Genomic DNA, 15,863 nt, shown 5'->3' on the forward strand with positions numbered 1-15,863 from the left:
TGGAAACTGAAATTGAACACATTTTCCTAGCTAAAACATCAGTTGTTCGCTTTCAGGCTGTTGAAAATGACAGCTAGCTAGCTACTTATAGCTTAGCCTTTGGATGCTTGTCCTTTGTTAGCTACTGTGACGACATCAAGGCGATGTTTATACCATGACTTCATAAACGCACGCTGTACTTATTTGGCATTATTTTTCAAGCTCAGAAATTATGTAGCTTTCCAAGTATATAGCTATTAACTTGCCTTTATCTCCAGACTTGATTTTATTGCAAATTATACCACTATACTTTTATCAGTAGAGCTGACTAAACAACACTGTCTGAATCCTAGAAATAAAAGTTTTCTGATTCTCTCTCAAGGGGGACAGAGATTTCCATTGGCATTGAGGCTTGGAAGGAGAATGCTGCGCAGGACCGTCTCCTTCCCCATTGAGGTAATATCTAGAAGTCTGCAGCTAGAATATGTTCATATTCTGCCAACAAATGTTTTTTTTTCAATGTCCTTTTTTATTGCTTTGGCAACATTGGGTTATTTCAGTTTAATGTCAATAAAGCTCACCTGAATACTGTACTAGTATCCTGCTATTGTTTTTGCTTTATAGTAATTTGTTAGCTCTTTGAGAGTTGTGTATGTAGACTGAAAGCCTTTCCTAAGGAAGTTGTGGTTCTAATGTAGGCGGGACAGCTGCAGCAGCTGGGTCTACAGGGCTGTGGCTCCCACGGTGTGACATCATGCTCGGTGCTCGACCTCCCGGCTCTCCTCAACGCTCACCATGGGCAACGGCAATGGGAGGATGAACGGTGGGGCTGGTACCAGGGGCATGCCGAGGAAGGCCAATGGGAGGATGAGGGAGGGCTAGTGGTCACGCCTTCTTCTACTGGTGAGAGTCGACTGGTCGGGCAATCGGCCATTCTTTCCAATTCTGATTCTTCCTCTCTATGGCTCTTGATGTTCCAAACATTCAGCTGGTAGTCAGATTCATTGACACATCAGTGAAGTATTGGTAACTCTTGGTCCTTTCTCTCTTCGTTCCTGTCCCCTGTGTAGGTATGCAAAATGATGAGTTTGTCAGGCTGTTCGTGTCAGAGGAGGAGAGAATCCTCAACTCTGCAGACCTGTGAGTGCCCCAGACAACTCCCATTGCCTGTTGTAGTGCTGTTGTGATAGCAGAGTTGGTGTATTTACTACTTTCTAACGTGTGTTGTAGGAGTGCAGAGGAGAGGAGTGACGTTCTAGCAGAGTTGGTGTATTCCCGAAGCAGACTAAAGCAATTGAACTCAGAGCTGCAGAGAACAGTGGAGTTAGGCGATGACAACAACACACTGCTACGCACTGAGAACGCTGCACTGCGCAACCAAGTCAAAGGGTAACAGTAGCAACCATGCAGACACACTGCACTGCACAACCTGGTCAAATGTAACCATCAATCAAAATGTTCATCATTATTTGTGTGTGTTTGTCAGGATGAAGCAGTCGATCCATGATGCAGAGCAGCTGATGGATGAGCTGGAGGAGATCCGGAGCTTATCAGCTGAGAAGGACGGCGCTACAGGCAACCTAGAGTCCTACATCAAACAACTGGTGGGTTACCATGAAGTGGTGTAGAGCAATAGTAACAAAGAAACCATATATACGGTTAGGAAGTGCCTAGGAAAGATATAGAGTGTTGATAAACTGATGTTGTTTTCATCCCTTGTTCCGGCAGGAGAAAGAGAAGGAGATTTTGGAAGACCAGATTGAGACCATTGGCAGTGAGGTATGATGACCTCTAAGCCTTGACCTTTGACCCTGTCAGAACAGACAAACTGAACATTTCACTGGCCAGCCAACATGGATGCATAATATTAATTTGTTGTCCTCAAAACATCACTGAACTGTTCTGTTCGGTTCTCTCTCTGTGTGTCTCTCTCTCTTGCTATGTCTCTCTCCCTCTCCTTAGATGTCCCGTATTATACCAGATAGAGCCACTGACAAGAAGAAGATCGCTGACCTCAGCAATGCTCTACAGGCCTTACAGGTAGCACACATACATGCTCGGATATCATCTGATACCACCAGATCACAGGAGGGTGATTGATATCCTTCCACCAGATCACAGAGGGGTGATTGATATCCTTCCACCAGATCACGGGGGGGATTGATATCCTTACACCAGGTCACAGGGGTGGGATTGATATCCCTCCACCAGATCACAGGGAGGGGGGTTGTGGTCCTTCCACCAGATCATAAGGGGGGCGATTGTGGTCCTTCCACCAGATCATAAGGGGGGGGCGATTGTGGTCCTTCCACCAGATCACAGGGGGGGATGATTGTGGTCTTTCCACCAGATCACAGGGGGGGATGATTGTGGTCTTTCCACCAGATCACAGGGGGGTGATTGTGGTCCTTCCACCAGATCATGGGAGGGTGATTGTGGTTCTTCCACCAGATCAGAGGGTGGTGATTGTGGTCCTTCCACCAGATCACAGGGCGGTGATTGTGTTCCTGGGAGGCCTCATGCTTTTGTTCCAGCCCAACTATTAAATGTGTGTGTGTGTGTGTGTGAAACAGCTACGGCTAGAGGAGAGCAGACTCGCCCTGGATCAGAGGTATGAGGTCATACATAAGGTATGTGATAACTACATATTGAAAATAATGTTTACATTTCAAATATTCCCTAAATTCCCAATAAATGTTCTTTAGACATGCCACATGACTTGCCAGTTTAAATTAGGTCCATTGCAGTCTATTAGCTGGCTGGCTAGTCCCCAGCATCTCTTTGTGTGTCTCCCCTACAGAAGGACTTTGTTATTGAGCAGCTGGAGCAGTCCCTCACAGAGTACTCCTCCATCGCACAGGTACAACACACACACACATTTTACATATGCCTGATGTAGACCTCATACATCTAACTGATACACACTGTGGGCTTTATGTTGTGTGTTTCTCTGTTCTCAGGATCTGAAGGAGAAGATGAAGGATCTGGAGAGCCAACTGGCAGAGGCCCTAGTGTAACACACACACACTCAATCATAACATCCCTCACACAATCACTCTCTAATTTTGGCACGTTCTTTGTAATACCCTCTCTTTTTTTAATACCCTTTCTCTCTTTCCCCCTGTCTTTCCCTCGCTTTTTCTCTGTCTTTAGTAATGGAGGAGAGGGGCGTTACATGGCGTTAGATGGGACTCTGTCTGCAGCCACTCAGCGCTCCATCTCTCTAGCGGAGGAAATGGGTCTACTGCCACGTAGGATGGTGGGTCGCATACACACAACATATGACCGATCACTCTTTTCACATCTTCCCCCAAAGTGCAGAAGTGCTTGTCTGTAGTGTTGCCTTCACTGTTTGGTGATCAGGTAGTACTACAGGACAGTGTGAGCTTAGGGTTGGGTAGGACTTAGCTGGGAGGCAGGCTGCCTTCACACACACTAGGGAGATGCTCTGTTGCGAAATATATGTGTTCACTTCCTATCCCAGGATGAGTCCTCTGATGAGGAGGTGCAGGAGCAAAGAGATGAGAGGGTAGAGAAAGAGGAGAAGCAGAGAGTGGAGGAGAGGATAGAAAGAGAGGAGAATGAGAAGAAAGATGAGGAGGTCAAGGAGGAGAAACAGCTGTTACAGGAGAAGAGAGGTGTGTGGTCAGATCTGGTGGGAGGTGTCCAGGCAGCAGGAGGTTTCACCCTGGGTTTCCTGGCTCCTCTGGGTGTGCTGGTCTCCATGGTCCCTGGCTGCTACGACCACTGTACTGGACTCAGCTGCACCGATATCCTCTGGTCTACGGCCAGATACCTCATACAGCCATACTGCAACGTGCACCACATAGGCCTTCCTCCTCTGTAACACATACATACATATATATACGCATGCATACCTACCTACATACTACCTACACGCACACATTCAGAAAAACACACACACTAATCAAACCTCAATCGACCAACCCTGATCTTCAACCCTCCCAGGCTGCAATGTTGCTGTTAACTAAATAAAACTGAATACTGCATCATACATGGACAACTGGTTGTATTTTAATAAAGGGAAACAGTAGAGTTGATTTTACAATATTTATTTTTGAGCTTTATGAAGATTAGCTCAATTACATTTTAAAGATTGGACTCAATGTTGTTCATGTTTTTGTTATTTCTCTACACTGTTTTATTTATTTTGAATTAATCTTTATTTAACTAGGCAAGTCAGTTAAGAACAAATTCTTATTTACAATGACGGCCTACCAAAAGGCCTCTGCGTGGATGGGGGCTGGGATTAAAAATATAGGACAAAACACACATCACGACAAGAGAGACATAAAGACGACAACATAGCATGGCAGCGACACAACATGGTACAGCAAGAAAGTATAGATTGTTCTGTACAGTACTAAATAAATGCACTGTCACGTTCCTGTTTGGATTGTAAATATGATTTCTATTCAATACAGAGACATGAACCAGTTTGTCTTTCCACTTCATATAAACGTTTTAATGTGTATTTTCAAACAACGCGAGACCTGAGCAGTGGACTGGAGTCGTGGTCTGACGTCATCCGAAAATGGCTACTTCGTAAAAGGATTTATAAAATACGGTATTATCATTTTACACATTTAAATCCGTCTATATGCTCTGTTTCTACATTTCAGAGGTTTTTAATGTTATGTTTGCACATGTGGTTACCCTCCTGAATGCCCCGTCATTTTAAAATGGACTAACTTCGCTAGTTTACCGCGCTCGTCGTATTTCGAAATAAGAGCGCTTTGTTATTAACAGTAATTTATCCGCGAAATCAACATTTAAGAGAGATTAAATGGTTTCAAACTTCATAAACGTTTATCTTAATGTACATTTATAACTATAGCATAGGAAATGATTCACAATTAAATTGATATATGAGTAATGGTTCAACAGAACGTAGCTGATTTTCGCGGTTAGCTGTAGGGCAGTTAGCTATGGAACTGAGGAACTTTTATTTTCATAATGTTGGCTAAACTATTCGATGAGATGAGTGTTGTGGTTGTAATTGTGTATTCATTTCAATCACTTATTTTTTATCCCAACAGAACACCCGATACACACTTTCAACCAAACATTAACATTATTATAAAGGGTGAGTACGTGTGTTTATGTAAATGTGTTATGTGTATCTTGCTGAGGGAGAGAGAAGGAAAGAACTAGAATGGTAGATGGATAAGCTATTATTATTTGGGGAGAGAAAATATTGACTGTTTAAACAATAATGTTTTGGTAAAAAGATTAGGCATGGACATGGAGAAATGTAACCACTCTCAAATTCATAGTAATATAGATGCAAGGACTGACCATCCAATATATCAACATAGTTTTAATCATGTTTTTAGCTTTTACAGTGTTTGTTTATATTTACAATGTTTACAAACATTGGAGTTAAACAAGCTTATATTTTGGGTTCTGATGAAGTGTGACAGTAAACTAAGCTCATTAGGCATTTCTAAGATATATTCTTCAAGAATCCATGAGGATATATAATTCATTTATACGTCCAGAAATGGATGTAGATTTCCCCTTTAAATACTGTCAGTTTGAGGTTGGACCTGTCCTAGCCTTTCTCAAATATAAACAGCAACAACCTTGCAAGCACACTATCTCCTCTGACATAAAGACCTTTTAGTAAAGGTATTGCACTAAACTATCCGGTTGAAATGAATTCCCCTCCCTGCAGTTTGACCCCAGCGTGAACCCGGAAGCAGTAATGTCACAGCTGGCCCACAGCGAGCACCTGTTGGAGCAGCTGCGTTGGCAGCGGGAAAGCAACGTTCTGTGTGACATTACGGTCGTCGTGGGCGACACGCTGTTCCGAGCGCACCGTAATGTCCTGGCGGCGTTCAGCGGGTTCTTCTCCGCACTGCCTGACAGAGGTCACCTGGTCACAACCCTTAACCCGGAGTTTGTCAGTGAGCAGGCCCTGAACACCCTGCTGAAATACATCTATTCTGGAGAACTACTCACTGACAGGTAGGTACATCACTACACTGATGTGTACGAAGCTAATTTAGCAATAGGTGTGGCAATACTATTCATCAAATCAAAAGGTGTGTAAGCGCCCCTACTACTCCTTTTGTATAATATGACTACACCACCATCATACCATCACAATAACTATGTATCACAGGAGGCTGCTGAGGGCAGGAATGGAGTGAATGGAATGGTATCAAACACATGGAAAGCATGTGTTTGAGTTCGATTACCATTCCTTTTATTCTATTCCAGCCATTACTATGAGCCCGTCCTCCCAAATTAAGGTGCCACCAAACTCCTGTGCTATGTAGGATACGATATTGTTGTTAATCTGTTGTTTATCTGTTTTAGTTATTGATCTCTTGTTTATTTGTGGTTGCCATGATAACAGTGATGGGTCGGAGGCCGTGCTGGGAGCGGCGGTGTTCCTGGGGATGAGGGAGGCAGAGCGTCACCTGATAGACAAGTCTGACAGCCAACGGGAGATGAGGATAGAGTCAGCCTCACCTACCACCTCCCCCCATTGCTTAGCTTCACCCCCCAGCCCAGAGGCGTTCAAGCCCTTGTCCTGCGTTTCTGGAGGGGGCTCGGTAGAGAGGGAGGAGGAAGAAGAGCGGGGAGATCCAGAGTACACCCCTCCCTCCCCAAGCCCCCCAACATCCCCCCGAAGAGGAGCGAGGAAAAGAAAGGGAAGAAAGCCCAAGGCCACACCTCAAAACCAACCCTTGCCTAGCAACCCAACATCACCTAGCCATGACGACACCCAAGATGACACAACAGTCTCCCAGCCTCAGAGGGGCAGGGGGAGGGGAAGGGGAAGGGGAGGGGAGGAGGAATGAGGAGGGATCTGTCGTTGAAGGTGTCAGACCTTCAGATCGTTGAGGAGAATGAGACAGACCTCAGCCCTTCATCATTGAAACCTGTCAAGAGGCAAAGGAGGAGCAGTGGAGAGAGGAGAGGAAAGAAGAGAGGGAGAGGCAGAGGAAGAGGGAAACTGAAGGAGAGCAGATCGAGCAATGGAGAGGGGGATGAGTGGAAGGCTGGGTTGAAGAACCAACAGGTGAAAGAGAAGCCAGTGTGTGCTGAGTGTAACAAAGAGTTCTCTGAGATCAGTAGCCTGAGGAGACACATGAGGATCCATAAAGGAGTGAAACCTTTCCAGTGTCTCTTCTGTTCCCGAGCCTTCACACAGGGAAACCAGCTCAAGACTCACCTCCGTATACACACAGGTAAGAGACACACACATAGCTAGCATACACACGGGTAAGACACACATACACACTCCTCCGCATACACGTACAGGTGTGAGACAACCTAACTGTCTCTCTGCCTTTCTAGGAGAGAAGCCGTTTGCATGTTCTCAGTGTGACAAGGGTTTTGCCCAGAAGTGTCAGTTGGTGGCTCACTGTCGAATGTACCACGGTGAAGAGAAACCTTACACCTGTGAACAATGTGGGCTGCAGTTCGCTACCTCATCTAACTACAAGATACACTGCAGGTAGGACTGTGTGTGTCTGAGTGTGCATGCATGTTTGGAGAGAAGACCTATTTGTGTGTATCTATCTACCTGTGTGTGTGTCCATATAGGAAGCACAGTGGAGAGAAGCCGTATGTGTGTGAACAGTGTGGGAAGGGTTTTGCCCAGGCCAGCACTCTGACCTATCACATGAGGATCCACACAGGAGAGAAACCTTACCAATGTGACGATTGTGGGATGGCCTTCTCCGTCTCATCCTCTCTCATCACACACAAACGCAAACACACAGGTAACACACTGAAGCAAAGAGAAACATTACCAGTTAAATTAGTATTGATGGTGTGTGTGTGATCATGTGTCCCTGTATTTTCTGACGTGTGTGTGTGATCATGTGTCCCTGTATTCTCTGACGTGTGTGTGTGATCTTGTGTCCCTGTATTCTCTGACGTGTGTGTGAGATCATGTGTCCCTGTTTTATCTGACGTGTGTGTGTGAGATCATGTGTCCCTGTATTCTCTGACGTGTGTGTGTGTGTGATCACATGTCCCTGTATTCTCTGACGTGTGTGTGTGATCATATGTCCCTGTATTCTCTGACGTGTGTGTGTGATCATGTGTCCCTGTTTTCTCTGACATGTGTGTGTGAGATCATGTGTCCCTGTATTCTCTGACGTGTGTGTGTGTGTGTGATCACATGTCCCTGTATTCTCTGACGTGTGTGTGTGTGAGATCATATGTCCCTGTATTCTCTGACGTGTGTGTTGTGTGTGATCACATGTCCCTGTATTCTCTGACGTGTGTGTGTGTGAGATCATATGTCCCTGTATTCTCTGACGTGTGTGTGTGAGATCATGTGTCCCTGTATTCTCTGACGTGTGCGCGCGTCTGTGTTTCTGTGTGTTTTCCAGGTGAAGCTCCACACGAGTGTCTGGTGTGTCAGAAGGCCTTCATTACCAAACGAGAACTCAACAAACACTCCCGCATCCACAACGGTGAGTCTACCGAACACACACACACGCGAGAACCAACCACTTTGAATACTTAAATCTATCCAAGGGAAAAGATGACAAGCAAGCTGTCTGTTAGTTGTGTAGATCTACTGTGTTCTAGAAGGGCACCTGTCCTGGAGTGGAGAGTAAACACAAGATGGAGAGAGTCACTTGGAAGAGGAGAGAGAGAGAGAGATGTAGGTAAAGAATAGAGGATGGAGAAGAAGGGACCATATAGAAGTGTAGTGGGAAGAAGGTAGAAGATGGAAGCGATGGATAGACTGATAAAGGAGTTTATATGGAGATTATAGATTATTATAGATATAGATTAAAGACTCCTGGGCCTAGTTGTAGAGAATGGGGAAAGATTTGGGTGTGTGTGTTTGCTGTATGTGTGTGTAGGTGGAGACTCAACTGTTAAGCAGCGTGTGACATGTGAGCTGTGTGGAAACACCTACGCTGGCCTGAGCAGCCTGAAGAAACACCAAGAGAGACAACACTTAGGTGAGATGTGTGTGTGTGTGTGTGCCAACTTATCCTTTTGGCCATCTATGTTAACCTGTGTGTGTGTTCTCCAGTTCCAATGGCGGTTCCAGAATGGGTTCTCCTCCACAACATTCCTATCGACCACCAGGGGCTAATCTCCCGCGATGCGCCCAGCCCCATGCACGAGGAGCCAGGCAACCCTGACCCCGAGGAGCCAGGCAACCCTGACCCCGAGGAGCCAGGCAACCCTGACCCCGAGGAGCCAGGCAACCCTGACCCCGAGGAGCCAGGCAACCCTGACCCCGAGGAGCCAGACAACCCTGACCTCGAGGAGCCAGGCAACCATGACCCCGAGGAGCCAGACAACCCTGAACCAACGACCCCTAACTTGAGCCCAAACCCTCTCAGTGTACTAGTAGAACAGTTGCGTACATCTTCCTCCAACTTCTCTTCCTCACTCTCCCACTGTGATCCAGCCTACCCTGTCGAAGACATGGAGCAGATCATCATCATTAGAACTTTGGACAATGACCCCTGCCCTGACCCCTGACTCAACCACCTCTGACCCCCTCACCCAGATCCTAACATAACTCTCAGGCTTGGAGTGGATCGAACCTTTTTGAATGGATCAACGGGACCTACAGGATCCAATATGAATCAGCTGTAGTGTCAGATGTAGAACTGTGAATAGTGTGGATGTTGACAAATCATATATGTAATTACATTTACATTTTAGTAAGGTAGCAGACGCTCTCATCCACAGCGACTTACAGTAGTGAGTGCATAACTTTTTGTAATTCACTCCATCTTTTAATGAAATGAACTCATTCAGATCTAAACATTTATTTTATTGTATGTTTGAAATGTTTATTCCTAGAGATAATCACTGAGGACCTACCCACAGAACAGCCAGGCTCACCATCTCCTGGCTTTGCATTTCTCTACACATCCTGAATCGTCCTCTGTTCAATGTTCTGGTTTTAATCCCACGTCTCAGTAACATGGGGTTTAATGTTTTATGGAATCTAGAGGTAGTATTGAGATGGATGGATATTTATGAAAAGTCAAGGTTTTTAATTCAACAGCTCTATTCTTTATTCACACACCTTGATTTTTTCCCCCCAAAATTGGTGTTACAAAGTGGGATTAAAATGGATTTAATTGTAATTTTGTGTCAATGATCTACACAACATACTCTGTAATGTCAAATTGGAAAAAACATTCTAAGATGAGTAAAAAAATATATATATGTGAAAAATACCACACTTACAGTTGAAGTCGGACGTTTACATACACTTAGGTTGGAGTCATTTTTCAACCGCTCCACAAATTTCTTGTTAACAAACAATAGTTTTGGCAAGTCGGTTAGGACATTTGCTTTGTGCATGACACAAGTAATTTTTCCAACAATTGTTTACAGACATAATTCACCGCATCACTTATAATTTACTGTATCACAATTCCAGTGGGTCAGAAGTTTATATACACAAAGTTGACTGTGCTGTTAAGCAGCTTGGAAAATTTCAGAAAATTATGTTATGGTTTTAGAAGCTTCTAATAGGCTAATTTACATAATTTGAGTCAATTGGAGGTGTACCTGTGGATGTATTTCAAGGCCTACCTTCATACTCAGTGCCTCTTTGATTGACATCATGGAACAAATCTAAAGAAATCAGCCAAGACCTCATAAAACATTTTGTAGACCTCTACAAGTCTGGTTACCAAATGCCTGTTCATCTGTACAAACATTAGTATAAACACCATGGGACCACGCAACTGTCATACCGCTCAGGAAGGAGATGCGTTCTGTCTCTGAGAGATGAACGTACTTTGGTGCAAAAAGTGCAAATCAATCCCAGAACGACAGCAAAGGACCTTGTGAAGATGCTGGAGGAAACGGGTACAAAAGTATCTATATCCACAGTAAAACGAGTCCTATATTGACATAACCTGAAAGGCCGCTCAGCAAGGAAGAAGCCACTGCACCAAAACTTCCATAAAAAAGCCAGACTATAGTTTGCAACTGCACATGGGGACAAAGATCGCACTTTTTGGAGAAATGTCCTCTGGTGTGATGAAACAAAAATAGAACTGTTTGGCCATAATGACCATCATTGTTTGTAGGAAAAAGGGGGAGGCTTGCAAGCTGAAGAACACCATCCCAACCGTGAAGCACAGGGTTGGCAGCATCATGTTGTGAGGGTGCTTTGCTGCAGGAGGGACTGGTGCACTTCACAAAGTAGATGGCATCATGAGGAAAGGAAAAGTATGTGGATATATTGAAGCAACGTCTCAAGACATCAGTCAGGAAGTTAATGCTTGGTCGCAAATGGGTCTTCCAAATGGACAATGACCCCAAGTATACATTTACATTACATTTAAGTCATTTAGCAGACGCTCTTATCCAGAGCGACTTACAAATATACTTCCAAAGTTGTGGCAAAATGGCTTAAGGATAACAAAGTCAAGGTATTGGAGTGGCCATCACAAAGCCCTGACCTATAGCAAATTTGTGGGCAGAACAGAGCAAGGAGGCCTACAAACCTAACTCAATTACACCAGCTTTGTCAGGAGGAATGAGCCAAAATTCACCCAACTTACTGTGGGAAGCTTGTGGAAGGCTACAAGAAACATTTGACCCAAGTTAAACAATTGTAAAGGCAATGTTACCAAATACTAATTGAGTGTATGTAAACTTTGACCCACTGGGAATGTGATGAAATAAATAAAAGCTGAAATAAATAATTCTCTATTATTCTGGCATTTCACATTCTTAAAAAAGTGGTGATCTTAACTGACCTAATCAAATCAAATTTATTTATATAGCCCTTCGTACATCAGCTGATATCTCAAAGTGCTGTACAGAAACCCAGCCTAAAACCCCAAACAGCAAACAATGCAGGTGTAAAAGCACTGGGAATTGTTACTGATTAAATGTCAGGAATTGTAAAAAAAAAAAAGTTTAAATGTATTTGGCTAAGGTGTATGTAAACTTCCGACTTCAACTGTATATAACTTGATTAGATAAGTATTACAACCCCTGAGTCAATACATATTAGAATCCCCTTTAGCAGTGATTACAGCTGTGAATCTTTCTGGGTAAGTCTCTATGAGCTTTGCACACTTGAATAGTACAATATTTGCACATTATTTTCAAAATTCTTCAAGCTCTGACAAGTTGGTTGTTGATCATTGCTAGCAATGTCATAGACTTACAAGACGATTTAAGTGAAAACTGTAACTAGGCCACTCAGGAACATTGTCTCGGTAAGCAACTCCAGTGTAAACTCAGCAAAAAAAGAAACGTCCCTTTTTCAGGACCCTGTCTTTCAAAGATAATTCGTAAAAATCCAAATAACTTCACAGATCTTCATTGTAAAGGGTTTCATAAACACTGTTTCCCATGCTTGTTCAATGAACCATAAACAATTAATGAACATTCACCTGTGGAACGGTCATTAAGGCACTAACAGCTTACAGACGGTAGGCAATTAAGGTCACAGTTATGAAAACTTAGGACACTAAAGAGGCCTTTCTACTGACTCTGAAAAACACCAAAAGAAAGATGCCCGGGGTCCCTGCTCATCTGCGTGAACGTTCGGCATACTGAGGACTGCAAATGTGGCCAAGACAATAAATTGCAATGTTCGTACTGTGAGACGCCTAAGACAGCCTACAGGGAGACAGGACGGACAGCTGTGTAACCACGTGTAACACCTGCACAGGATCGGTACATCCGAACATCACACCTGCGGGACAGGTACAGGATGGCAACAACAACTGCCCGAGTTACACCAGGAATGCACAATCCCTCCATCAGTGCTCAGACTGTCAGCAATAGGCTGAGAGGCTGGACTGAGGGCTTGTAGGCCTGTTTGAAGGCAGGTCCTCACCAGACATCACCGGCAACAACTTCACCTATGGGCACAAACCCACCATCGCTGGACCAGACAGGACTGGTAAAAGTGCTCTTCAATGACAAGTTGCGGTTTTGTCTCACGAGGGGTGATGGTCGATTTCACGTTTATCGTCGAAGGAATGAGTGTTACACCGAGGCCTGTACTCTGGAGCGGGATCGATTTGGAGGTGGAGAGTCCGTCATGGTCTGGGGCGCTGTGTCACAGAATCATCGGACTGAGCTTGTTGTCATTGCAGGCAATCTCAACGCTGTGCATTACAGAGAAGACATTCTCCTCCCTCGTGATACCCTTCCTGCAGGCTCATCCTGACATTACCCTCCAGTATGACAATGCCACCAGCCATACTGCTCGTTCTGTGCGTGATTTCCTGCAAGACAAGAATGTCAGTGTTCTGCCATGGCCAGCGAAGAGCCCGGATCTCAATCCCATTGAGCACGTCTGTGACCTGTTGGATCAGAGGGTGAGGGCTAGGGCCATTCCCCCAAGAAATGTCCAGGAGCTTGCAAGTGCCTTGGTGGAAGAATGGGGTAACATCTCACAGCAAGAACTGGCAAATCTGGTGCAGTCCATGAGGAGGAGATGCACTGCAGTACTTAATACAGCTGGTGGCCACACATGATACTGACGGTAACTTTTGATTTTGACCCCCCCCCCTTCGTTCAGGGACACATTATTCCATTTATGTTAGTCACATGTCTGGAACTTGTTCAGTTTATGTCTCAGTTGTTGAATCTTGTTATGTTCAAACAAATAGTTACACATTTAGTTTGCTGAAAATAAACGCAGTTGACGGTGAGAGGACGTTTCTTTCTTTGCTGAGTTTATATTTGGGCTTGTGTTTCAGGTTATTGTCCGTAATTTCGATTAAGACAATGAGCACGCTAGGTCGCATGTAGCGAATTCAGAGCATGCGCTGTTTTTACAGTGCTCTCCCTGTACCCCAAGTTAGAACCGTAGGATAAATAAAGGGGGCATATACTGCAGACAATGAAAGCACTTAAAATATTAGATGATTAGAACAGGATAGAACAGCGGCGTCTGGTAAGACAAGGGGCGGCGGACTATGTATTTTTGTAAATAACAGCTGGTGCACGATGTCTAAGGAAGTCTCGAGCTATTGCTCGCCTGAGGAAGAGTATCTCATGATTAGCTGTAGACCACACTACCTACCGAGAGAGGTTTCATCTGTATTCTTCGTAGCTGTTTACATACCACCACAGTCAGAGGCTGGCACTAAGACTGCATTGAATGAGTTATATTCCGCCATAAGCAAACAAGAAAACGCTCACCCAGAAGCGGTGCTCCTAGTAGCCGGGGACTTTACTGCAGGGAAACTTAAATCTGTTTTGCCAAATTTCTATCAGCATGTTAAATATGTAACCAGAGGAAAAATAACTCTATACTCCACACACAGAGACACATACAAAGGACTCCTTCGCCCTCCATTCGGCAAATCTGACCATAATTCTATCCACCTGATTCCTGCTAATAAGCAAAAATGAAAGCAGGAAGCACCAGTGACTAGATCAATAAAAAAAGTGGTCAGATGAAGCAGATGCTAAGCTACAGGACTGTTTTGCTAGCACAGACTAGAATATGTTCCGGGATTCCTCCGATGGAACTGAGGAGTACACCACATCAGTCATTGGCTTCATCTGTAAGTGCATCGATGATGTCGTCCCCACAGTGACCGTACGTACATACCCCAACCATAAGCCGTTGATTACAGGCAGCATCCGCACTGAGCTAAAGGCTAGAGCTGCCGTTTTCAAGGAGCGGGACTCTAACCCGGAAGCTTATACGAAATCCCGCTTTGCCCTCCGACGAACCATCAAACAGGCAAAGCGTCAATACAGGACTAAGATCGAATCGTACTAGACCGGTTCTGACGCTTGTCTAATCTGGCAGGGCATGCAAACCATTACAGACTACAAAGGGAAGCACAGCCAAGAGCTGCCCAGTGACACGAGCCTACCAGACGAGCTAAAGTACTTCTATGCTCGCTTCGAGGCAAGTAACACTGAAACATGCATGAGAGCACCAGCTGTTCCAGAAGACTGTGTGATCACGCTCTCCGCAGCCGATGTCAGTAAGACCTTTAAACAACATTCACGAGGCCGCAGGGCCAGACGATTACCAGGATGTATACTGCGAGCATATGCGGACCAATTGGCAAGTGTCTTCACTGACATTTTCAACCTCTCCCTGTCCGAGTCTGTAATACCAACATGTTTTAAGCAGACCACCATAGTACCTGTGCCCAAGAACACTAAGGTAACCTGCCTAAATGACTACTGACCCGTAGTACTCACGCCTGTAACCATGAAGTGCTTTGAAAGGCTGGTCATGGCTCACTTCAACACCATCATCCCAGAAACCCTAGCACACCATGACAGTTGTGTAGAGGGCAGATCAAAACATATTCCACCTCAGGAGACTGAAAAGATTTGGCATGGGTCTTCAGATCCTCAAAAGGTTCCGGAGCATTCTGACTGGTTGCATCACTGCCTGGTATGGCAACAGCTCGGCCTCCGGCTGCAAGGCACTACAGAGGGTAGTGCGAACGGCCTAGTACATCACTGGGGCCAAGCTTCCTGCCATCTAGGACCTCTATACCAAGCGGTGTCAGAGGTAGGCCCTAAAAATTGTCAGACTCCAGTCACCCTAGTCATAGACTGTTCTCTCTGCTACCGCACGGCAAGCGGTACCGGAGCGCCAAGTCTAGGTCCTAGAGGCTTCTAAACAGCTTCTACCCCCGAGCCATAAGACTCCTGAACAACTAGTCAAACTATTTGCATTGCCCCCCCCCCCCCCCCCTTACATCACTGCTACTCTCTGTTGTCACCAATGCATAGTCACATTAATAACTCTACCTACAGTACATGTACATACTACCTCAACTAACAGGTGCTCCCTGCACATTGACTCTGTATCGGTAAACCGCTGTATATAGTCTTGCTTTTGTTATTTTACTGCTGTTCTTTAAGTACTTGTTACTTTTATCTCTTATTCTTATCTG

The 15,863-nt window shown here is 44.8% G+C and overlaps 2 protein-coding genes across 2 annotated transcripts; both read left to right on the forward strand.

Annotated features, from left to right (window-relative positions):
• The first annotated feature begins 354 nt into the window (after positions 1 to 354).
• Positions 355 to 3,120, forward strand: LOC115104567 (myosin-11-like). Its single transcript, XM_029625923.2, has 10 exons — positions 355 to 435; positions 678 to 882; positions 1,050 to 1,119; positions 1,210 to 1,368; positions 1,466 to 1,583; positions 1,708 to 1,758; positions 1,942 to 2,019; positions 2,553 to 2,609; positions 2,780 to 2,839; positions 2,940 to 3,120. Exons 1-10 carry the CDS (start codon positions 403 to 405, stop codon positions 2,994 to 2,996), a joined length of 888 nt encoding a protein of 295 aa, XP_029481783.2. The 5' UTR covers positions 355 to 402; the 3' UTR covers positions 2,997 to 3,120.
• A 1,353-nt stretch (positions 3,121 to 4,473) lies between these two features.
• Positions 4,474 to 10,184, forward strand: LOC115104970 (myoneurin-like). The gene is given in 10 exon segments (XM_029626428.2): positions 4,474 to 4,567; positions 5,040 to 5,086; positions 5,678 to 5,970; positions 6,365 to 6,789; positions 6,792 to 7,202; positions 7,312 to 7,471; positions 7,561 to 7,739; positions 8,358 to 8,441; positions 8,841 to 8,942; positions 9,017 to 10,184. Coding segments are annotated over 8 exon segments (2,082 nt in total). The 5' UTR covers positions 4,474 to 4,567; positions 5,040 to 5,086; positions 5,678 to 5,707; the 3' UTR covers positions 9,475 to 10,184.
• Positions 10,185 to 15,863: the final 5,679 nt, after the last annotated feature.

Source organism: Oncorhynchus nerka, linkage group LG22, assembly GCF_034236695.1.
Source record: "Oncorhynchus nerka isolate Pitt River linkage group LG22, Oner_Uvic_2.0, whole genome shotgun sequence".
NCBI lineage: Eukaryota > Metazoa > Chordata > Actinopteri > Salmoniformes > Salmonidae > Oncorhynchus > Oncorhynchus nerka.

What these genes read in the sequence shown, in the direction of transcription:
- LOC115104567 (XM_029625923.2), top strand. Translation starts at nt 403, where the DNA reads ATGCTGCGCAGGACCGTCTCCTTCCCCATTGAG. An exon ending in AGTCCTACATCAAACAACTG is followed by an intron (nt 1,584 to 1,707) that starts GTGGGTTACCAT and finishes TTGTTCCGGCAG; the next exon opens with GAGAAAGAGAAGGAGATTTT. An exon ending in GGTATGAGGTCATACATAAG is followed by an intron (nt 2,610 to 2,779) that starts GTATGTGATAAC and finishes TCTCCCCTACAG; the next exon opens with AAGGACTTTGTTATTGAGCA.